Source organism: Stenella coeruleoalba (assembly GCF_951394435.1).
Source record: "Stenella coeruleoalba genome assembly, chromosome: 2".
In the NCBI taxonomy this organism is placed as follows: domain Eukaryota; kingdom Metazoa; phylum Chordata; class Mammalia; order Artiodactyla; family Delphinidae; genus Stenella; species Stenella coeruleoalba.
This window is the reverse complement of record NC_137147.1, coordinates 123,587,642-123,611,744: the sequence shown is the minus strand read 5'-3', so window position 1 is coordinate 123,611,744 and position 24,103 is coordinate 123,587,642. Positions and strand designations below refer to the sequence as shown.

Sequence of the window (24,103 nt, the reverse complement as noted above, 5' to 3'; positions counted from 1 at the left end):
TCATTGCAGCATTATTCGTAATAGCCGAAATGTGGAAACAACCCAAATGTCCATCAGCTGATGAACCAATAAATAAACATGGTGTATCTATACAATCAAGTATTATTCAATGACAAAAAGGAATGAAATACTAATAGATGCTATAACATGGATGAGCCTTGGAAACATTATGCTAAGTGAAAGAAGCTGGGCACAAAGAACCGCATGTTATGTGATTCCATTTATATGAAATGTCCAGAAGAGGCAAATCTATAGAGACAAAAAGTAGATTAGTGATTGCCTGGGGCTGAGAGGGATAGGAGGGGGGCATGTATTGGGAGATGACAGCTAAGAGCTGTGGAGTTTCTTTTAGGGGTAATAAAAATATTCTAAAATTGATTGCGGTGGTGATTTCACACCACCACAATATATTTCAGAATATACTGAATTGTTCTCTTTACATGGATGAATTGTATGGTATGTGAATTATGTCTCAATGGAACTGTTAAAATAGTTCTTCTACTTGCTAATGTATGACCTTGGGCAAGCCACTTAACCTCTCTGTGCCTTCATTTCCTCACCTGTAGAATGGCTTGCCAAAGAATTGTTACAGGGATCAAATAATTTGAATCATGTTAAGTGCTGAGAACATGCCGGGCACATAGGAAGCTCCCAAAGCGGTTAGCTGGTGCAATATCTAGAGAAACCATTCTTAAAACATTTTCCCTTAAGCCATGTTTTAGCAAAGCATTGAAGTCTTCCCCTCCTTCCCTTCTCCCTCCCTCCCTCACTCCCTTCCTTCCTTCCTTTCTCTTCCTTTCCCCAGCACATGAAAACTAACCACAATGGCTCAAGAACCTTTTCAGGAAAACACAGCAAGTTCTCAGACCCTGACCCAGCCTGATTTCAGGATGGAATTATGTCCTCCAGCAGAAGCTCACATGCATAGGCCGATGTATTCGTTCCTCATCATGCACTCCAGGCTCTCATTTCCTCCTATAAAAAACAAATATGTGAATAATATTACTTTTCAGGGAAATATATATGAGAACTCATAATTCTCGAGTTTTAAATGGAGAAATGCTGAATTGAAACTTCGTGTGTAGCTCTAAAGCGTCCCCCTCTGTCCCCTGGGAGAACATCACAGCCCAGCTTGCTAAGTCCCAGTTGTACCTCCTTACCCCACTCCTTTCGCAGACATCTGTTCAATAAAAGCAGCCACGTATCTTCAGAGACTTTAAATGGCACATGTGTTTTGATTGTTCTCATAACGGAGTTGCTGGCTCCAATCTGCCCTGAGCTGTGAGAGTGGCTCGGGCAGACAGAGAGTCTGTCGCTGCCGAGTCCTCCGTGGTGTTTTTGGGACGAGGCCCAGGAGGTCCGGCTCTTGGCCAGCCAGCCTCTGCCACGTCTCCTCACCCCAGGCTGGCGGCACACGTGGTGACCACAGCCCGGGTGCCCTGGGAGAGGCCTTGTCATCCACGGGAAGGCAGAGCGGTGTTAGCCTGACCTTGGCCAGATGTTCACAGCCTAGGGGCCAGCAGCCCTGCACCAGGGAGAGAGGGAAGAGACTCCCATCCTTGGAGCTCCCCTGCAGGCCTCTCCCTGGGGCCTTTACCTGCCGTAAGGTCATCATCAGGTCCTTACAACTGTGTGCCCAGTTCTTGCCCCTGCTTTATGGATGAAGGCCAGGTGCTCAGAGGAGAGAGATAACTCGCACCAAGTTATAGGACTCAGCACTCAAACAGGTTTTTCATATTCCTCTCATCTGAATCATGCAAATTTATTGAAAATTTTTTAAAAATTAAAACTAATTTGTTTTGGTTCCGAATGCCCGCATAGACTGCCCATTCCAGAGGGCTTTGAGGAACAGCAGCTCCTCTGAATAAGATGGATGCCTAGACTGAGAATAATAGTTACAGCAATAATAACAGCTGCTAGTTATCAGGCCCATAGAGCGTGAGGCCTGTGCTGACTGTGTGGCAGAGGCTTGAGTACTGACTTGTCCAAGGTCACACAGCTGGCAAGTTGGTGGAGTGGACTCAAGTCCAGGCGCATCTGACACCAGCATCCTGAATGTGACCTTCTGAGACTTTGAGAATGTCTGATTCTAGTAAGTGGGCACCTTTCACTCTCGGGGCATCCTGATGAGGTTGGTCAGGTGTTCCCTAACCAGAGCAAGATTGTATAAATACAAAAAGGAAGCTTCTGGGTTGGGGCACAGAGGACCCACCCACTTAATAGCTAGCGGGCCTTAGGCCAGTCTTGCTGTCTCTCCAAGTTGGTTTCCCCATCTGTGAAGCAAGACCAGCAGGCCCTGAGCCACCTTCCTCTGGGAGTTCAGGTGGGTGTGAAGGCAAGATGGTGGTGGGAAAGGACTGGGCACAAACGGGAGGGACACCTTGGAGACATGGGGCTGACCCACAGGGGGAGATGCAGGCCTGTTCCTTCAAACTCTCTCTTGGCAGAGGAGAAATGAGAAGTGAGATCTTTGATCTGTTTGCTTTCCAAATCAGACTGCCTGAGCCTCCCTGGGCTAGGAATGGACAGGATCACTCTTCAGGCCAGACTCTTTATCAAGATGCACTGACCCACTGGCCCACTGACCCAGGTCACCAAATCCCAAGGGGAGACAGCAGCCAAGCCCTGGCTGAGGCCGAGCCTTCCCCTCACACATGCTGCCCACCGCCAGGTCCCTGGCCTCCCTCCCCTGCTGGCCTCCAGAGTCTCGGACGTGGCACAGGTCTCCCACAGGTCATCTGCTCTGCCATTTGACCCAGATGACTTCCATGAGGCACTGCCAGTGAGAAGGGGTGACCTTTCTAGACAGATGGGTCCACGAGAGGAAGCTCCCTGTCTGTCCTGGAGCCACTGCTTCCAGCCCTCAGCCATTCTCAGCATTTCATTCTCACGCAGATGTGCCCTCTCACGTTCTCACTCATGCTTCCCGCCCACGCACAGCCTGCCTGACCAGAGGCTCCCAAGTCATGAGACAGCTCACATCAGGTCTTGTTTCCAAAGCTTGGGTGTCACCCCAAGATTGAGGGTCTGTGGAGCCCACTCTGTAGGCATCAAACCAAATCTGCTAAGGGGCACCCGCAAGGCGTCTCCTCTTCACCCTCCTTCCTCTCTGCATTTACAGCACTGGCAACCCTTCTCCCCAGTTCTCCCCTGGGTCAGCAACCTGTCCTCATGGCTAAATCCTGGGGATGCTCTTCAGGCCTCATCCAACCCCACCCTTCCTGGCATCTCCTGCAGTGTCCTCCTGCCCTCCCTAGCCTTGCTTGTCACCTCTTCTGCTCCTCAGAGCTTCCCATGACTGATTCCAACCCCAGGTGCTTGTATTCCCCAGCCCCTGCCCCTGCCCTCTGTCCTCCTGTATAAGCTCCCTGGATGAGTTGTTCTTACCCTTGATGTCTACCAGGATTTATTGCTTTTGACTTCCAACACTGTGTCTCCAATCAGGCAGCACCCTTGAACACCGGAACTGCACCTGCAGACCCTTCCCAGCACCACTCAGCAACCCAGCGCCGCCTTCAAAGTGGTGCCCACCCTTCTGCCCCCAGGCCAACTCCCCTCCCTGTGTTCTCCCTCCCAGTGGAGGCACCACCAGCATCCTCTGGGCCAGTCAATATCCTCAGCTTGATTCTTGCCTCCTTTCTCTCCATGACCCCACAAACCCAAAGCCCTGTCAAAACCCTTTCATAGTCTTATATCGGTGCCTGTTTCCCATTTCTCCACTGCCTTCATGAACGCCGTCATCTTGCCCCAGAGCACATGATTAACGGAGACCACCCAAGGAAACCTCCCTCCTACCCACCCGGAAATACCCTCCAAGGATTGGCCATCCCAAACTCTCAGCTGTTCCTCAACATTTCATGGGCAGGGGCTCTGTCAGAGCACTGAGCCCTGCTTCTTTGGTTGGCCAACTTCACTTTGACTTCAGGACCCAACTCAAGCTCCATTTCCTCCACTGCACTTAGCAGACAGTGAAGACATTGCCTGTTTATACGCTTCCCTCTCCCCCAAGGACCACACACTTGACTGAGCTTTGTGAAGGTGGGATGCTGAGCTGAGTGCCCTGGCCCTTGATTCAGGGCTTGGTGTGAAGTTGATACCCATGTGTCTGGGGGACAGATAAGATGAGGTTGGACAAAGTAACCATCCCAGTAGCAGAAATCTCTTTAACCTGCCCTGCAGCTTTCTGGAGCTTTTGAACTGTTTCATATCCTTCTTTTCATGCTGTGGTATTTTACATTTTACATGTAAAATACATAGTATTTTACAAGCATATTTGATGCTATGCTTGGAATTTGCATGTTTCTATAACAGATGCTCAGAGAATCACATACAGTCATCTAGTTTCCTTACTTTGATTAATTTAGCTAATGTAAGGAACATTCCTGATTCAGAGATAGGCACAGATTAGGTGCTCAGTCAATGCCAGATCCTTACTACTGACCCATTTTGGAGATGGATAAAGTTGACACCATGGACAGACCACCTGTTATCTTGAACACTTGTTGTGTTGAAATACAACAGCTTACATTTTTTTACAATTTGAAGTTGTTGAAAATAAATGACCCACCAGTGTACTCTTTTTGGTTATCTATACTTGAGATTCACTTTATATTCAACATAAAATAACTGTGTTAGAAGAATGCGATCCTGAAGATGCCATTGTTTCTTTGTGAGACTGTCACATTTCAGCAGATTTCATGAGATCTTTACCTAGTTTAAGTCTCAGCCAAATCAAGACTTGGATAGAAACTGAATTTTGAACATAAGATAAAATTTCTCGGGACTGCTAATGTGATGTGTGTAGTAGGCAAAATAATGACCCCCAAAGATGTCTACATCCTAATCCCTGGAACTCTCTGTTCTGAGCAGTGGGATGAAAATGTTAGGTTACTTGTCAAAGGAAACTTAGAGTTACAGGTGGAATTAGGTCGTTATGGGTCTCCCATGAAAGATGTTAGCAGAACCCAGGAGAGAGGTATGGAACAGAGTCCTCTGAGTCCTCAGAAGGAACCCACCCTGCCAACACTTTGATTTTTAACTTCTGGCCTCCAGAGCTGTAAGAGAATAAATTTCTGTTGTTTTAAGCCACCCAGCATGTGGTACTTTTCACGGCAGCTCTAGCAAACTAATACAGTTTGCTAATCAGCCGGCTTATGCTGGATTATCTGAGTGGGTCCAGTGTAATCACAGGGTCCTAAAAGCAGAAGATGGAAGCAGAAGAGAAGGTTGGAGTGATGCGATGTGAGAAGAACTCGGCCTGAGTTGATGGCTTTGAAGGCAGAAGAAGGCACCACAAGCCAGGGAATTGGGGCAGTGTCTAGAAGCTGGAAAAGGCAAGGAAGCAGTCTTCCTGGAGTCTCCAGAAGGGAACAGCCCTGCCAGCGCCTTGATTTTAGCCCAGTGAGACCCACATCAGATTTCCAACCTCTAGAAATGTAAGATAATCAATCTGTGCTGTTTTGAGCCATTAAGTTTATGGCAATTTGCTACAGCAGCAATTAAAAAAGAATATAGGGTCTCAGGTAGTGACAGAGCTGTCCAAAGCCTAGTAGTCCCCCCTCATCTGCGGGCCATACATCCCAAGCCCCCCAGTAGATGCCTGAAACCCAGGATAGTACTGAACCCTATAGATACTTATATACTATGTATTTCCTGTGCTAACTGGCAGGGAGCCTATACAGCATGGATAAGCCGGGCAAAGGGAAGGTTCACATCCCAGGCGGGACCAATTGGGATGGTGGGAGATTTCATCCCACTGCTCAGAACAGCGTGCAGTTTAAACTTAGGAAATGTTTATTTCTGGAGTTTTCCATTTAATGTTTTCAGACCGTGGTTGACTGCTAGTAACTGAAACTGGGGAAAGTGAAACCACAGATAATGGTGGAAAACTGTACCTGATTAGAATGATTGAACTTGAAGTATGTACAGAGGAGCTACACCTGTGCTGGACAGGAGAGGCTGTCCTGACCCCGTGGGAACAGGGGAGGGGCCTGGATTAGGGAAGTGTTAATGGTGGTTTCAGCAAGAATTACAGTTTTATTGCTTTTAAGAAGGACTGCTAACTCAAACTTGGCTAATGAATGTCACTGTTAAGGTTTTTAGAGGATAAGAGTGAAAAAAGCTCAGGCTTACATTGTAATTGTAATATACATTGTTGTGTGGAACTGCAGGCCTTTCCCAAGTTACTAGACTTGGGATCAATGGGATTTTACTCTGATGTCTGGATGTGTGACATCATCCCACTGCCCTAGATGGGCCTCCTGCAGCCAAGGTCCTTCAGGGGAAGTGGATTCTTTCAGCCACCAAAAATGAAGTTTTAGGAAGGCCACTTTTTCTCCCCATACCTCACTGAGGTGTTTTTCAAGATCAGAAGCAAAAAGGTCCAGCTGAAAAATAGCTCCGATAACCTGAAGCAGGTGCACCTGTGACAAAGGGCCCTCTTGTCGGTGGCTCGCCACGCGTTTCAGGCGGGGATAGGTCTGAGGATTCTTCTGGAAAGAGGAGGAGGGATGCATGGGCTCTTTTCCATTCTGTCATCCTTTTGCAAAGCACCAGACACCAGAGGTAAAGGAAAGGAGAACCTGGAGGGCTGGCGGTCCCTCCCAGCTCTACGGGAATCTGACCCCCACAGATCTGACTTTTCCAGCCAGTGATGGGGCTGGAGGAGCCCCCGAGGCAGGACTGCTGAGTCCTCCCAGCAGTTCACCATTCCCCCAGGTGTCCTGGATGTGACCTTTGTGTGAACAGAGTTGGCGTCTACCTTCCCTAGAACACATGCTCTGATTGTGTGGCCAGGAATGGAGATGCTGGTACCCTATGGCAATGGCATGCATGCCCAGGGCAGTGACAGTCCCATGTGTGTGACATAGAGGTCCCACTTCCGAGGCTTGGCCCTGGGAAGCACAGGAAATACAAAAGACAGGAGCAGGATTCTAAGCCATTTCACAGTTGGGGTCAGCACAATAATGCCGAACAGGTCTCAACCTAAAACCTAACATTTATATTCACAGAGTTAATTGTAAAAGGCCAGGACAAAGGAGATCTGGCTGAGAGTCAGTTCATGAGAGAGAAAAACATAGTAGGCGCTAACAGAGGTACAATGTGCTTGCTTTAAAAAAAGAAAAGAAATAGTACAGAGCTGGGGAGTATTCATGAAAACAAGTCCCCATTTAAAGATCATCACATTCTCTCTTGCTGCTTTCAGATCACATCTGGACCATACTGTCCATGACAAATCAGTCAATTTTAAGAACAGTAGTGACTGATTAGAGACTTACAACGGATTGAGAATCTGCAAATTATTTTGATCAAGAGAAGAGAAAACTTAAAAGGGGAACAAAATGGGTAGAAGTTGGTTTGATTCTTTCGGTGATGTTTAAGCAGTTGTCAGGTACTGAAATGGGAGCAAGGCTGCATGCATGTGGGAAGTCTCCATTTCCCACCAAGGAAACACAAAATAATGACAGTACTAGTTATGTTATAGGGCTTATGTGTGCCAGGTGCTGCCATAAGCAATTTGCAGGCAGTATGTTACTTGTCCTCATATCCCGAGGCCAGCACTGTGTTTCCATCCCGTGCAGCATGAGCAAGGGGTCTGACAAGAGGAGCTTCACTAGCATTAGTCCCTGGGCCATGAAGGGCAGAGTGATGAGCTCTGCCAAGGGGACTGGAGATGAGCTCTAGATGAGGTGGCCTGAGCTTGCCCTAATGGACAAGGAGAAACCATGTCGGGATGAAGGGAGGGGCCTGGGTAGCCCCATCTTCTCAACAATTAGTCCAACACCTCCACTACCCCCAGCTGGTTCAAGCCACCCTTATCTCCCACCTGGACCATTGCAGTAGCCTCCTCCCCACTCTCCCTGTTGCCATCCCTACCCATTGTAGGCTGGTAGCCACACAGAGTCAGGGTGGCCCTGGAAGGCGTGTCTTCCTTTCTCCAAACCCTCCAGGACTGCATCTCATTCAAGCAAGAGCCACAGCAGCCAGCCAGGCCCTGTGTAATCTCCCCCTGCTCCCTCTCATGCCCCTCCCTCTCCTGCTCACCCCCTCCCCCAGCCACACTGGACTCCCGGCTGCCCCTCGGCCCTGCCAGCACACCCCTCCACCAGGGCCTTTGCACGTGCTATGCCCTCTGCCTGCAAGTCTTCTCCCACAGAGCACAGGGCTCATGCCTCACTTCCTTCCAGTTGCTGCCCAAATGCCAGGCCATCCCTGACACCTTGAATAAAATAGTGCCAACCTCCCTCATCTCCTCGCTGATCTGCCCTGTGCTGTATTACTTTTCTCTAAAGCACTTACTATGGTGTTGCATATTCTCTCTGCATATATGTTATATACACTCTATTACATTATGTTGTATTCTGTTGTACATTGTTCATCCGTTTACTGTTTGTCCCCATTAGAATAGGAAGACTCAGAGGGCAGGGCTTTGTTTCATTCACTGCCTCATCGTCAGAACCTAGATGTTTGCAAACAGTGGGATGGCCTCATTAGATTTGGTTTCAAGTGGGATTTAGGACGAGTCTGACTAATGTGAGAACTGAGTGGTTATCAGGGCTGACCATCCAGATGGAACTGCTTTGTTAAGTAGTGAGCTCCTGGGAGCTGGGAATATTTGAGGCTCGTCCAGGAACCAGAGCACAGAGAGTCTTTAAAAGGGCGTTCAAAGCCCTGTTTGTGTCCTGAGAAATCATCACTCCCAAACTGCCTAGCCCCTTTCCAGCACTCTAAGGCCAACAGAGAATTGGGATCATTGAAATATTAGTCAGGTAGACAAAGTCTTAGTTGAGCACTTTCAGCTGATGGCCTCAGCAGCCTAGTCTTCCCACGGCCCCCAGGTTGCCTCCTCAAGAATGACAGTCCCCACTTAGGAGGGCCCGCCACCCTTTGGAAAGCAGGGAGTCCTGGTGTGTTTAAGCTGGGACTGGGGTGTCCTTTGTCGAGGGCTGTGCCAGTCAGCTTTTGCTGCAGTGACAAACAACCCCAATATCTCTGTGGGGCACAACAGCATCATGCTATTGCAGAGCCCAGCAGTCAGGAAGCCCCTGTATTGGACCTGCTGTTCTCATGGCAGAGGACATGAAGAGTGAGAGACAAACCACATAGTAACTCAAAGCTTCTGCTGGGATGTGGCCAGCTTCGTATCCACTCACCCCACTGAACAAAGATGGCACAAGACAGCAAGAGGGGGACGTAGGGACAATAACTCAGTCTGCCGTTGTGGCGTGGGGCGGGGGCGGGGGATGCGGGCAGTTGCAGAAAGATTTCTGTACTGAGTAGGCCACTGAACCACTCTACTCAGATAGCTCTGATATTCTGCTCTGATATTCCAGAATTATTTCCAAAGCCGACTACAAAGCTGAGTCTGTCTTTTTACCTCCCACAGCAGGCCCACAATTCCACCATCTGTCTGGAAGGCCCTTTGTTCTCTCACTGTCTTTTCTCTTTCCGGGTAGGTGGGTGGCAGGCCCGTGGAGCCCCTGCTCAGCGACCTGTGAGAAGGGCATCCAGCACCGGGAAGTGACCTGCATGTACCAGCTGCAGAATGGCACACACGTCGCCACTCGGCCCCTCTACTGCCCAGTGCCCCGGCCATCGGCAGTGCAGAGCTGCGAAGGCCAGGACTGCCTGTCCATCTGGGAGGCATCAGAGTGGTCACAGGTGGGTGCCTGGGCTGCTGCCAGTGCTGAAACCACCACCAGGGCCTCGGGGCCTTGTTTGTAGCAACCCCAAAATGGTTCCTTTCCCTCCCTGCTGTTTTTGACAAACCCCCACATATCACAGTCCTAGCCAGACCCCAGAGGAGCTCAAAGCCATGTTCTAAGTCACATATTCTCAAATTCCATGAGAGATATCAACGTGGCCAAAAAAACATGGATAGTGTGTTTTTTTGATAATGTATATCACAGTACTGTTTGGTCCCATTTCCTGTGAAAATTCTCATGTAAATATAGATGGATGGATGGATGGGTGGGTGGATGGATAGATACATAGGAGATAGGTAGGTAGGCAGGTAGACAAATAGACACCTTTTAATCTCTTTTGTGCACTTTGGAACTGTAGGGTGGTCAGGTTGAGAACGTGGTTTCAAAGGCTTCCCTGCATTTCCATGGCAGTCTTTGTGGAGCTGCCTTTGCAAGAGGCAGGAGGATGTTGGGAGGGACAGCGTTTAGTGTGTGAGCCGGTTACAAATCTCATGCCATAACACATTTTGGAAAGAGGTCAATTAAGCCTTAATTTTTAACTTTGAAGATTGATCCTAGAAATATTTTATCTTCGGTAATATCATCCTTCAAGGCTTGGCATTGAGTTTGCATTTAATGATTTTGATTGTTTGGCTATGAAACAAAAAAAATAGCTGAATAAAGGGCAAGCTTCCCTCAGGTCCTCCATCAAACGTGTTCTAGGAAAGTCAGAAAGGCTAAATCCAAGACACTCTTCAGTGTGGAAAATATTTTTAAAGTTCCTTCTTATTGCCAAGCAGTTGGAATTATTTTGAATAAGAAAGTATTCAGCCCATTTTTAATGAACGAAAAGTCTGCCCTTGGCTGTTCTAAAACTGAGTTTACGTTTTAGGCAGATCTTGACGTGTACCCATTTAAAGACGGGCGTTTTTTGCCTATCCTTTAAGATATTTTAGGAAAAGGACAGAGTTTTAACATTAAAAAATTTTTTTTCTTTACATGTACCTAGGTTCATAAGTTTAACATTCAATGGACTTTTGGGGAGGGGGATGCCTGCTAGAAGGTTAGGGGCAGGTGTGCAGTCTCTCTCTCTTTCCATGAGCCTTGATCACCTGGTTCTTGATCCAAACAAGATTTATGCTTTATCAGATCAAAACCATAAATTGTCCATTTATAGGTCTCTTATGGGGGAAAAATGCCTCCTTAACAAAATAAACGAGGCTGACCTAATCAACTATCATTATAGTATTGAAGAGCACCATTTTGGAAAGTGTGAGACAATTGGAGCAAGATTTAAAGAAATATCTCCATCCCTATTCCTATATCTATGTGTTGCCTAATCCTAATCCTGAAATAGTATCCACACCAATCAGTCTAATTCTGGCTCAGCTCAGGCTCAAGCAAAATGCTTTTTTCTAAACATCTGACTCAGAATCAAATCTTTCCTCCATGAGATGCTCACAAAACTGGTATTCCTTCCACTTTTCCAAGTACAGAAGCCCCTCTAACATTTCTTTTTCTGGAAACGAATAGGTTTAAATTTCTCGTGGGTGCATTTTTATTGATGGGCTTGCCTGTATTCAGCCAGCAGTGTTGATCACTGTCACCACTACTCCCCAACTTCTTCCCAACTTCATTAGAATGAGGAAAAAAATATTGAGAAGGAAGCAAAAGGTAGCAACTCTCTCCTGTCCTCGACTTCTTGTTCCCATCCCTGGATCAGAAGCCAAGAGAGAAGCAGAACATGACCCTCCTAGGTCCCTTCCAAGGTGACCCCAGCCTGCAGCACTGCCCTTCCTGAAGGCTTCCAACCAATAGGCTTCTGGTCAAAAGGGGCCAGCCCAGGGTTTGGTCAAGAAACAGGCTGGATATTGACGGTTTAAAATTCAAGGGAAGAGGCAAGGAACACAGAGTAGAGAGAAACCAAGCAGAAACTCAGGCAGAAGTGGTGAGTAGGCCCCTAGTTGCTTAAGGAACCAGTGGTATGGGTGCTGTTGCCAGGGAGGAGCCCGTGAGGCAGACGGTGAGCGTGGAGCTGATGAAATGGTCAGAAAGCATTGCCACATAGAGAAGCAGAAAGATGGGCCTTCAATGCAGTAACCCAGGGGTTCCTGCAGCAGCCCTCCAGGCCCCACCCATTCTGCCCTGGGAGGCCCTGTGGGTAAAGCCTGCCAGGGACTGACTCCTTGCATTCCAGGTCCCTTTGTTTTATTTTTTTTTAATTAAAAAAATATATTTTATTTATGTATTTTTGGCTGCATCAGGTCTTAGTTGCAGCATGCAGGATCTTCATTGCAGCATGCGGGATCTTTTGTTGCAGAGTGCAGGCTCTTCGTTGAAGCGCACAGGCTTCTCTCTGGTTGTGGCATGTGGGCTCCAGAGTGTGCAGGCTCAGTACTTGCGGCATGTGGGCTCTGTAGTTGTGGTGCGCAGGCTCCAGAGCACGTGGGCTCTATAGTTTGCGGCACGTAGGCTCTCTAGTTGAGGCGCGCAGGCTTAGTTGCTCCACAGCATGTGGGATCTTAGTTCCCCGACCAGGGATTGAATCCACGTCCTCTGCATTGGAAGGCAGATTCTTAACCAGTGGAGCACCAAGGAAGTCCCTTTAAAACCCACACAGAAGATAAAATACATGAGCTCTCCAAATTCCCCCCAGGTTATACCACAACTGCCTGTGAAGCATGTGTATTTCTCTAAAACAAACTAGTCTAAATTAGTCTCAAATAAATAAATAAATAAATAAGAACAGGACCAGCAGATGAAGAGCTAGGTTGAATTCCTAGGAAAAATAAAGCTAGATAGCATTTTGAGGTAAATGTTAATAACAAATATAAAGAATGATATTTGTCCTTTATGTGCATTTTTTCAGTGGACATAGTGGAACTTTTTAAAAGTCAAGTTTGTTGTAGCTCAAGAAAAATCACTGCTGTAGCCTCCCATATTTTTGGTAAATCAAGCAAGTGTAAAAACAGAAGTTAGAGTTGCTGGGGCTCCATTTGTGCTACTACGGCTGTTGGGCACCCCCCATGGTATCTCTGGGACCCAGCTGCTGGGAGGAAATCCCCCTCAGAATTTCCTCAGGCAGAGTGGGTCTCATCATGTCAGTGCATTTGGTGGAATCCAGCCTTCAGCCCACCATCTCTGCGAGCTACGTATTTGCTTCCATGGTAGGGACTAGGCTTCCGCACACAACAAATCAAAGTGTGGGCTCCCCAGGTTCCCAGGCCATGTCACCTCTGCTTGCTGGTCAAGTCAGTCATGTTCTCCCAAGGTCAAGGGTCCACTCTTCCTTGTGCTTTGTTTTGAAGTGGGTAAGCACTCAGCACTCACTCTTGCGAGCCAGCCACCTTCCCTCCCCAAGCCCAGCGGGTAGGCTGGGAACACTCCAGGAACAGGCTCCAGACCCACCCCCAAGTCTGCCATGTTTATGCCTTGTCACCCCTCCACCTCTTGTCACTGTTTCTGTGGATCGTGCTGCCTGATGTCGTGGGAATCTTGAACTCTCAGGGCTCATGCATCATTTGTCACCCCTCAGACACTATTCAGGTCCCCTCCCCACAGCATCTCTTGCTATGTTTCCCAGGAAGAAAAATAGCACAGGGAACATTGCCCTGTTACCATTCTTGGCATTGACATTAAAACCATCGCTAGAGCTCTCTGCAGGGCTTGCCAACCGCCTTATGTCAGAGTCACCTGTGTCTTTGCTTTCCATCTCCTCCTTTTCCCCCCTGAAAAGGGTTGGCGGTGGTGGGGACTGCATAGAACTGAACCGAGAGACCCTACGCCAGCTGTTCACCTCACTGCCACTGCCTTCTTCAGCCGCCATCACTGGGTAGGCTGGCACGCCCCCCACCCCCACCCCCTTTGCCCCAGGCTGGCTCAGCATGGGTACCTAGAGGCCAGCTGGGAGGAGCCAGCTCGGAACATGTGCATAAGACTCTAAAAGACCAGGAGCTTTCTGAGGTCTGAAACGTAGCATCCCCATCCTTGCATCCTCAGCACTGGGTCTGGTACATGGTAGGTACTTAACAGATGTTCAGGTGTTGATGGACTTGACCAGATTGGACTGGATTCAGTCTCTGGAATGGTATCTTGCAGTGTTCTGCCAGCTGTGGTAAAGGGACAAAGAAACGAACTGTGACATGCACCAACTCGCAAGGAAAATGCGACGCATCCACGAGGCCAAGAGCCGAGGAGCCCTGTGAGGACTACTCCGGCTGCTATGAGTGGAGAACAGGGGGCTGGTCCAAGGTGAGTGTGGTGTGTGCGCTTCCATCCTGCCCTGGGCAGCATTTGCGACTCAAGAGGAAGGAACTCAGCTCTCTCACCGTGGGCCCCAAGTTAACAAGGTGGTCCCAGTCTCACCAGGTGAATTCACTTTCTCTCCCAACTCTGCACCTGCTGGTGACCCCACATGGTGTGCCTTCAGAAGGGCACTGAGTGCCCCCAAAGCAGGAAGGGGTGCAATGGGTGCCAGTCTGGGACCCGTGTGCATCCTGCAGTGGGCTTGGCCACCTGCCATTGAGAGAGACTCAGTGGTAGGAGTCTGTCCTCAGGCAGATGCAGAGGGGGCTATGGGCAAATAGCACTTCATTGTTTCCAGGACCCTTGGTCAAGGGCCTGGAGGATGCAGGAGGAGAAAGGGCCCTTGGGGTGAGGACTGAGGACAGCATCTCCCAGAGCCTTGGGGCAGGAGAGTTAAACAGAATTTAAGTAAACAGCATTTGTTCTCTGCTGTTTAACCCTTGCTTTATTCATTCACCTGATATATTTGACCCATACCTGAGATAGATACCATTGTCACCCCTGAGAACCATCCAGTGGGTCTTCTAGAGCCTTTTCCCAAACACTGTAAAATTTCTGATGTCTGATTTTCTGATGAAAACTTCCAACGAGAGCCTAGAGTGTGTTTCCCTTTGGTCTCAGCAACTGGAAGCTCCCCGTTTGTTTCTCTTGATATCTGTGCTCGAAGGCTGCACACTGGCAGCCTGAGAGCCACTGGCTTTGTGTGGCCTGTGCAATATCTTAAACAGTTTGGAATTTATTGCTAACATTTAAAAATGGGAAAATTTCACCTGAAAATCTGGATTTGGAACTTACTACAGAAATCTGGCAACATGGCCTATATCCACACGTGGCCTTTGTGACCTGTGGCCTGGCAGGGGCGGGTGCATCTCCGCGGACTGCGGTCCTCCAGCTCCCCCGACTCCTTCAGCCACTTTATGCTTTAATTTACCTGCCTGGCCAGGCAGAATAATGTTGCCTGGATTCCATATGTGCAGGTGTGAATTAAAATAAAGCTGTCATTATAGTTGAGGGGTCTTTGTGATCACACCCTAAATACAGCCTGTACTAGTAAAGGGTGACTCCCGTGGCCACAGGTGTCCCTGGGCAGGGAGCAGAGGTGAGGGAGAGGGGTCAGCTCAGGCCTGGGCTGCACAGACCCATGGGGGGTCTGGGGCCCCAGCATTGGTTTCTCTTTGCAGTGACCCCTGTGTGGCCCGGCACCAGCCCTCTCCTTTGAGGGTGCTTATCCCCGTTTTACAGAAGAGGGAGGAGAGGTTCAGAGAGGTTAAGTGACTTGGCCGCTCCTCTCTGACAGAGTCCAACTTCTGAACCCCAATTCAGAGCTCCGTCCACATGGTGGACACAGAGTGAGTGAGGGCTCCAGAGTCGCCGTAATGGGGTGGTGCCCTGCAGATGGGCGTTACCTGGGTTTCTCCAGCCTAATTGTTCTGGTTTTGAGGACCAGGTGGACACTTTTATTTTCCTAAGTGCCTTGTACTTCCTGGTCCTGGGAGCAGCAGAACATCTAAGGAAGGATGTGAATAGTGCCTGAGGAGTTTGATGCAGCACTTGGCCCCCTCCTCAGCCGAGAACGTGGGCACACATTCTGGCAAACTCCCCCCACCACAGCCCATCGGGCATGGCTTCCAGGAAAATGGAGGCTTTAGCTGGCCTTCCTCCTCCTAGCCAGCCGAAGAGAATAATACCTCCTGGCCTTCAGGACAGTAGGGCTTTGGAAGGCCGCAGTGCCTGCTTTTGCCACAGCCAGCTTGATCAGCTATCCCTGGAAGTAAGAACAAGAAAGATCAAGGGCATGTACAGATTTGGGCTGTTGTCAGGGGTTGGCATCCAATCAGTGTGCATCCAGCCTTTGGGACGAGCACTGGGCCTGGACTGGTGCCAGCTGCTCCGCCCCAAGCAGGTCTGGCCAGAGCCAGGGCCCAGGGCAGACTAGTTCTTCCCGGCTGAGAACTGCAGGGACACTGACCTGGAAGTCGGCGTGTGTGTATATATGTGTGTGCACGTGTGCACGCACTGGAAACAAGGGTTGGCGGTGGTGGGGACCGCATAGAACTGAACCGAGAGACCCTACGCCAGCTGTTCACCCCACTGCCACTGCCTTCTTCAGCCGCCATCACTGGGTAGGCTGGCACGCCCCCCACCCCGACCCCAGCACAGCAGTAGAAACCTGTCCGTTGCTTTTCCCTGTGCCTGCTCTGGAGAATTGGGACGGATACCGGTCCCATGGGGCCCTTATCCTCACTCACTGCGTGACCAGGCCGACAGATGGATTCCAGGGGATGGATCTTCCCCTGACATTTTCACTTGTTCAGACTGGATTTGCTTTCTGATGGATGTGTTATTTTTGCTGTGCCCTTGTCACACAGTTGGGGTCAGTGCACTTTTAAACCAATCATCGTGGATGACGCTCCTGTAACCAGCATCCAAACCTCCCACATGCCAGACTTTGAAGGTAGCAAACAAGTTGCCCAAAAGGAAAGTAGAAAGAAGTCTGAACACTGTCAGATTTCCAGTGTATCTGGACACTTTGACATCTTCCTTCCAAGCAATCTCCTATCACTTGGCCCTAAGGTGCTGTTGAGAAAGATAAGCCTATCTCCAGGGAGATGATGGACAGGCCAGCCCAGAGACGTGCAACACAGGTGCTGTCCTGCACTTCCTGAAGTGAGAAGGACCAAGCATCCCTCGGGAGGGGTCTGGCATCCAGCCCTTCCTGTACTTGCTGCAGTAATCATTTACCTTGCTGAGGCAGGGCAGGCTTGGAGGGGATTTGGAGCCCCTTCTCCCTCCCCCAGCCTCGGCAAATGGCCGAACCCTAACCAGGATCCCATCCGAGAGGCCGACTTCACATTCCCAACCCTGCTGAGGGCAGTATTACTGCTCTGCTCTGTTTGGAAACTGCCATGCAGCTGCCTGCCCTCCTGGGATATTAGCTAGTTCCAGATCTGTGCAAATCATTGTTTTCTCCCACTAAATGCTGGGCCCATGTATTCAACCTGGGGGTGGGGTGGGGAGGGAGGTGTCACTGAAACTGGGAGAGGAGGAAATCACATTTCATTCTAGGACAGCGTGTCTTTTAATCAGAAGTTGAGATGTTTCAGTTTCAAGACCAGAGGCATTAATCACCACTGAAGTGATGGGATGTTTCTAATTAGAAGCAAATTATTCTGGAGGGATTATAATAGACAGTGTTTTTAAAGAAAACCATTGGCTCTCTGTGTTAAGAGTATGGCGTTCCCTTTTACAGAAAAGATCAAAAGTGGCCATTGACTTCCTGGTGCCCGTGGAGGTCCCCTGGAAGGGGACTGACCTCACTTGTGAGGCCTCAGTCAAGCCCCAGATGTGCCCCTCATACCTGAGCCCCAGCACTTCCCAGAGGCCTTAGGAGATCAAATGAAGCCATAAGCATGCACATACCTGTAGCTGCAGAGCCCTAGGAAGAAGCCAGGGAGAGCCTCCCATTCAAACATGGCTGTGTCGGTGCATTCCCAGGACTGCTGTTAGCTGCCTTCTTGTGTTGTGGGCAGAGATGGGGGCTCAAGTTCCATGGCCTCAGAAATGAACAGACTTTGTGTCACTACGGGGGCTTGTTCCAGAAAGCTTTCAGCCCCAGCACCACTTCTGAAGCCTACACTTGCTTTGGTGGGGATTGACCCCTCCCCCCAACCCTGCAAGGCTGGGCAGCCAGCCCGGCTGGGGCTCCCACTTGCTGTGGGCCTGCAACCAAGTCACTGTGATTCAATCAGCATTTCCTGAGCTCCTGTTCTGTGCCAACCTGTGCTGAGCACTGAGGGTACAAGAGTGGACAATGACCCAGCCTAGATACAGACAGGTGGAGCCAGCTGCAGACACCAGGCCACGCTAAGTCCCACTGGGCAGGTACAAATGCAGCCCCTGCCAGGGGCAGCCCCGAACAAGGGTGCTGGTGGAGAGTGATGCTACTTCTGTTGGGATCAGTGACAGTGGCCCTGAAATTCACCAGTGCTTTAGAATTTATAAAACACTTTCACTCACATTCTCCCATTTGACCCTATCCCCATTTTACAGGTGAAGAAACTGAGGCTCAGAGTGGCAACGTGACTTTTTTCTTGAGGTCACACAACTAGTAAATGGAAGGGCTAGGAGTCTGGTCCTTGCCTTTTGGCTCTTAATCCACCTTTCCTTCAGGTACATAATAATGTCAGAGGCTTAGGTTTCTAATTTGAAATGGGAAGTAGATGAACTGTTATATGCCTCAGGTCTAACCATCATAGGCATAAGCTTGTTGTAAAGTCAAGTATTTATCTACTCTCTCTCCAGCCCACCAATCAAAACCTTCTCTCCCAAGGGCTTTGTATTAATCATTTACACTGTGGTATAAATCTGTTGTCTCTATAGGAGATCATGCATGTTGTCTCCCCTTCTTTGTGAAATAAAAAGTTGAGTCCTTAATAAAAGAAACTTGAGCATCCAGGAGCAAACATAAGAGACACTGGGGACATCAGGGCCCTTTTCTGGGACTGTGAAACCATACAACACAGGCAGTCAGCACTCTGCATGCAGATAGGGATCAGCAAATCCTCCATTCCGTACTACTCTTGGGAGTGTAAGCCGCAGTGAACGGAGGGTCATCAAACTTAAGTACTTTTCTGGGTAGGGCAAGAGGGAGAGGGGGCAGATACCCCCTTGGTCTGGAGCATTTTGTGTGGGTGAACAGAGCCTGCCACTGGGTCATGGAGTTAAAGTCCAGGGCCCACACCTGCTCAGATGAGAGAAATGAACTGGTTGTAGAGCAGTGGGTCCCCAGAAATTGCCAGGAGAGGTGCCTGCATGGGAGTGAACTGAATGCAGTTGACCCTTGTACAACGTAGGTTTAAACTGCATGGGTCCACTTATACGTGGGTATTTTTCAATAGTAAATTCTACAGTGTACGTGGTCCGGGGTTGCATCCTCAGTTGCAGAGGAACTGGGGATACGTAGGACCGACTGTACATTACACTTAGAATAACCCCCGAGTTGTTCAAGGGTCAGCTGCAGTCTAAAGGCCAATGCCTTTGCCCCCTCCATTTCCCTGCTGCCCCTCCATTCACCTAGTGTCCTTCCTCAAATCAGCTGCCTTAGTGTGGAATGAGAGATCAGAGAGTGGGGATGCCTCCCCCACATGCCAGTCTAAGTTTTAACCACTGCCTAGACATGACCATTGAATCAGAGAAGCTGTCATCCCTAAGGAACACTTTGGTTTCAACACACGCTATCAGCGACCTCAGAGCAGGGCACATGGTCAGGACAACACAGGTGCACGTCCCTGTTCTGCAGTGACCTCATCTAACCTTGAACCAGCATCATCCTCTGTCAGATGAGTTTAGGGGTACCTACCTCCTAGGGCATCCATGTAAAGCACTTAGTGCAGTGCTTGGCATAGGTGCTCATTTTTATCATCATTTTCTTCACCATCATCATCCAGTACAGTCACAGGTCTCTTATCTCTGATCAGAATTGCATTTCTTACACAGGCCTGTAAAATATTTGTGTCACAGGAGATGAGTTCTTTGAATGTGGTGTGGACCCCATGAAACAGCACGTGCCCTGACCTGGGGCTCGCGTGATGACAGCATGGCTCAGGGCAGGAGACGGTTGTGCAGTATTTGCTGGGCATGTAGAACATCCTTCTGCAGCGGGGGGTGGGGGGGTGGGGGGGGGTGGGGGGTGGGGAGGAGGGTCTTTCAAACAGTCTCTGATAAGCTGGGAGAGCTAAGTTACGAAACTGGTAGCAGCTCCTGCCCGAGGGGAGGCAGTGAGACAGCTCCTGTAGCCTTCTCTGTGCTCCTGGCGCCCATCTGAAGCAAGAAATAAGAGCTCTTGGGATAGCCAGCCCTTGCAAGTCACGGGGAGTCACCTGGGCCTTCTGGTTCCCTAACTATAACGTTCCAACCAGAACCTGTAGGTCAGCAGGCTGCGAATTCAGAGAGTTTGAGGGGAGCCCAAAGCTAAGGCTGAGGATAGGATTCAAGGATTTGAGGATTTCAAAAACAGTTTGAAAGAAAGTATGAGTTGAAGGGGGAAGGTGTGTGTGTGTGTGTGTGTGTGTGTGTGTGTGTGTGTGTGTGTCTAAGAAAGCATTTACAGTTTCAAGGCTGGAGCAAAGACGGTGGGGATTTTCATCATTGTTTAAGCCTACTATTTGAGGTTTCAACAGCTTCCGAGATTTGCATTGCTCGTGCCAAGTTTTGCGGGAAATCTGTCAAAAATGCTTTTGAGGAGCTTTTGACATTTTACCAGCCTAGTACCTTTCAGACACGAGCAGAAAATGGAGTTCCCGTAGGGGGTTCCCTGCCCCCCTGACTGTCATGTGGGGCTGTCCCATGCTGCCCCTCAGAGGCAGGCTGGCCCCTCAGAGGATGGCTCTGTGAGAGCGCAGGGTGGGCACACTGTGCAGTGAGGGTTCATCTTTGCATTATTTCACCCTAACCCTATTCCTGCTTACCCCAGAGCCTGTGCAGGGAGCCCCTGCCCGTCCTCCACTCTGTAGGAGCCAACGCTCATGTGTGTATTAAATATTCCTGTCACGTTTTCCTCTTCCCAAGATTTTTACAACTTCCTTTAGCTAATTCTCAAAACATCCCTTTGGAATCTGGTGTCATTTATAGTCGTGATTTTACAGCTGGGAGAAGTGAAGAGGAGGGGGTCCACGCCATGGTGGAGCATGTCATCAGCGCTGGGCCTCCACATGGTGACAGAGGCCTGGTTCCTCCCTGCTGGAGAGCCGCGTGGCTCCAGAGGAGTGCAGGCCTCCGGGCAGCAGCCGGGATGGGAGGCCCGGGGGCTACATCATGGGGAAGACCGTGGACCCTCTGAGCCTCACGCTCCACCTCTCTGCAGGCGGTGCTGTGCCCCGCAGACACTATTCCTGCAGTCTGTGCGCATGTATTCTGCACCTACTGTGTTCTGAGCACCTGGCCCTGCCACAGCAGCTGTTAGTGTGAAGATTAATGAGGACTCATGAGAATAGGTGTGAGCCCAGTGCCCGGCACCGGGAGGCAGGCAAAAGGTGGACCCTGCTGCTGTTACTACTACCATCACCACCATCATCATCATCATCATCACCCATGGGATGGGTGGCAGGTCCCCAGACCTTGTGTGTGATGTGCAGCTGCAGGCACTTGCTGGAGAGGGGGCTGCACTTATTCCAGGTCATCTGGCAAGGAGCTTTCCTGGCGGATTTATTACTGCTCCATTTTATCTTGGCTTCCTGAGTCTCAGGGAACCACATTAAATGTTAATGTCATGAGTGGCTTGAGAAAACTACCCAACAGTGACAGTGTGCTTCAAAGAAGACCAGATCTGTTTTTTAATACATCTATTTGCTTAGATTTTAAAAGCCTGAAAAATGACTTCACAGCAACGCTTAGGGGCTAATTCGATGCTATCAGGAGACACTGCCGTCTCCTCACTGTTGAATTAAAGTGGAGGCTGAGGGGAGGCCGACGGAGGTGAGATTCATTGTCTGTGCCTGTGCTACCCTTAATGCAGCGAGCTCAGGTTACAAGGAGGATGCAGCCCTGCAGCCTCTCTGGAATCACGTGTGTCTTCAGGGCCAAATCAATCTCTAATTGTGCTCCTGGCAAAGGTGGATGTCCACACCTGCCTGGTGACCGGCATGGCAGCCCAGGGAGAGCTAAGCAGGCCAGGTGACTCAGGGCGCCTTCCCGGCCTCCAGGGACCCCCGGCCAGCTCTCTCTGCTCTTGGCCGTGTGCTTATTGTTGTTAATAATTGTAGCAGCGTTTGTCCTTCCCAGACTCCCTGCTAGGCACCTGCTCTAAGCTGTCTCTAATCCTGGAAATCATCCTGCAAAAAAGATTTTATTATCCTCAAGCTACAAATAAAGAAGCTGGGGCTCGTATAGGTTAAGTAACTTGCCCGAGGTCACACAGCTAGTAAAGGGGGATGCAGCATACTGACAGGCCTGTCCTGTCGCCACTGTCCTGCTGAAACTCCGGCCAAGGAGTGGGTAGTTATGCATGGATTTTAGGCCAGGGGCAGGCTAGGCACCAACTCGGCTCAAATGAAAATGCAGCAGGCCTGGAAGGTGGCAGCTGCACCAAAGGGTCATTGGTGGAATTTTCCACTTTTATTTTTAATTACATAGGTAATTCTATCTTGCTTGGGAAGACACAAGAGAAAAACTAGTCCTACAAAACAGATGACAGCACAGTAAATTTTTTTAATGGTTTGTCTTCCAAACTTTTATATAGGTACACACACACACACACACACACGCACACAGGTATTAGAAAAAATGGGGTGGTTTCTGTACGTGCTACTCTGTAACCTGTCTCCTCACCTGATGCTCTGAAGCAGCCTCTGTGGGGCTGGCTAAGCAAATACCCGATATTTTCAAAGGTTCTTCCAAGTGAGCACAAGCCATTCACAGCCCAGAGCTGTGTGAATGGCAGCCCCCAGGACTGCAGCTAAAATTCTGTAAAACCTAATCCCAGGGGCAGAGTTTGCAGGGTCTCACATGGCCCCGACAGCAGCTGAGGGTCAGCCCCAGCCTCTCACCAGGCCCAGCCCTGCCTCTCAGAGGTGTTGGAAAGCCATGAGGACAGACGCTTGAGTCTCTGCAGAACTTTGGAGACACCCTCCATGATCTCATGCGGCAGGTTTGTTTACAGACTGAAAAATTAAAAACCAGTGACTCAGGCTGGGAAAGATGATGAAGAAATGGTGGAGTTGGGCAGTGACCTGGTTTTTTGATTCGTGGCCTCCCATAGAAGCTCCATCCAGTTCAACCTCTAATTCATACAGGAGGATGGAATTCAGTCCTTGGGATGGGGCAGCTGGGGTCCTGTCGCTCCTCTGCCACTCACTAATCTGTGACCTTGGGCAAGACACTGACCCCCATCAAGCTCAGTGGCCAAGGTCAGCGCCTTGGGATGGTTGTGGGATGTTCCACACTGTCATGGAATCCTACAGGTGAGCTTACAGACAGAACAAGCATGCGAGTGTTCTGTGTCATGAGGTGTCATGAATGCTCTCCCCCCACCCAACCACAGAACATGTTAAACAAGGCTAAGAACTTTCAGAGGGGAGACTAGTCTTTGAGGTCACCCCAAACTCTTGAGTTTTACAATGGTCATTGATCCTTTCCAGCCAGAGACCTTGTCAATTTTGCATTTGGTTTTAGTAGATCTATAGGATTGAGCCCTTGCTCTGATTTCACATAAATAATAACAACACCTGCAAAAGACATTGAAACCCTACCTGGTGTTCCTGGGCAGGAAGTGACCCAGCCAGGCTAATTGCCCCGCCGGCAGAGTCTGCAGACCTCATGGTCAGGGGGGCCCATGGGAGCGAGACCATAATCCCAGATCCTTCTCTGTTAGCCTGTGCAGAGTTTCCTGGGGACCCAGAAACCCCACCACTACCTGACCCACCCTGGATGCACCCTTTCTCCAGGAAGGACTATGAGGACACCCCGCTCTTCTTCCTGGTTTGTCTCCCACAGCAGGTGGCGCCAGTGAGCCAAGTCAAGATGGGAAGACAAGGGCTGGTGCTGTCTGTAGAGCAGGACACATGGCCCCTTCTTCCCCAAGTGCCCAGTAGTCACAGAAATAAGGCCCCACGTACATGCTTTCCCAGGGAGCAGGGCTTTTTAAAAATTTTACGACCAATTTAGATATAAAAGTCTTTAATGGTGTAGGTGGACTAGTCAAATGCCTACTTAAAATATGTAACTTATTCATGTAGTTGTATTTCATATTTAAAGTTTATATATTATGTTTTAATTTAAAAATATTACTATTTTCTGTCTTTATCATATTTTGAAGTTGAACCTGATAAAATTCCTGTTTCTGTGGGGTTGAAAACGGTTGAATATAAGCAGTTTTGTAAAGTGCCTCCTAATATTTGCAGCATCTGTCTTCGTCATCACTCACTCCTGTTTGCCAGAGTGTACAGGGCACTGCCATCCCAGTTCACTGAGATGCCGCCTTTTCTGAATGTACTGTTGTCATTGGATATTCCCTTGCAAGCTATGGTATGATGTTGCTCTCTGTTGGCATGACTTTGCATGGGCAAGACTTTGCTTTACTTTTATAGGATTTTGCACTGCATTAGGACCCTTGGCCATTT

The 24,103-nt window shown here is 49.3% G+C and overlaps 1 protein-coding gene across 3 annotated transcripts in view; it reads left to right on the top strand.

The window, feature by feature from the left end:
- The window catches only part of ADAMTS17 (ADAM metallopeptidase with thrombospondin type 1 motif 17), a 350,376-nt gene that overhangs the window by 313,346 nt on the left and 12,927 nt on the right, over window positions 1-24,103 (top strand). For all 3 annotated transcript variants that reach the window (XM_079912255.1, XM_079912254.1, XM_079912256.1), the window contains 2 exons: window positions 9,456-9,660; window positions 13,782-13,934. In XM_079912255.1, the coding sequence (XP_079768381.1) occupies window positions 9,456-9,660; window positions 13,782-13,934 (358 nt within the window). The remainder of the gene's footprint in view (window positions 1-9,455; window positions 9,661-13,781; window positions 13,935-24,103) is intronic.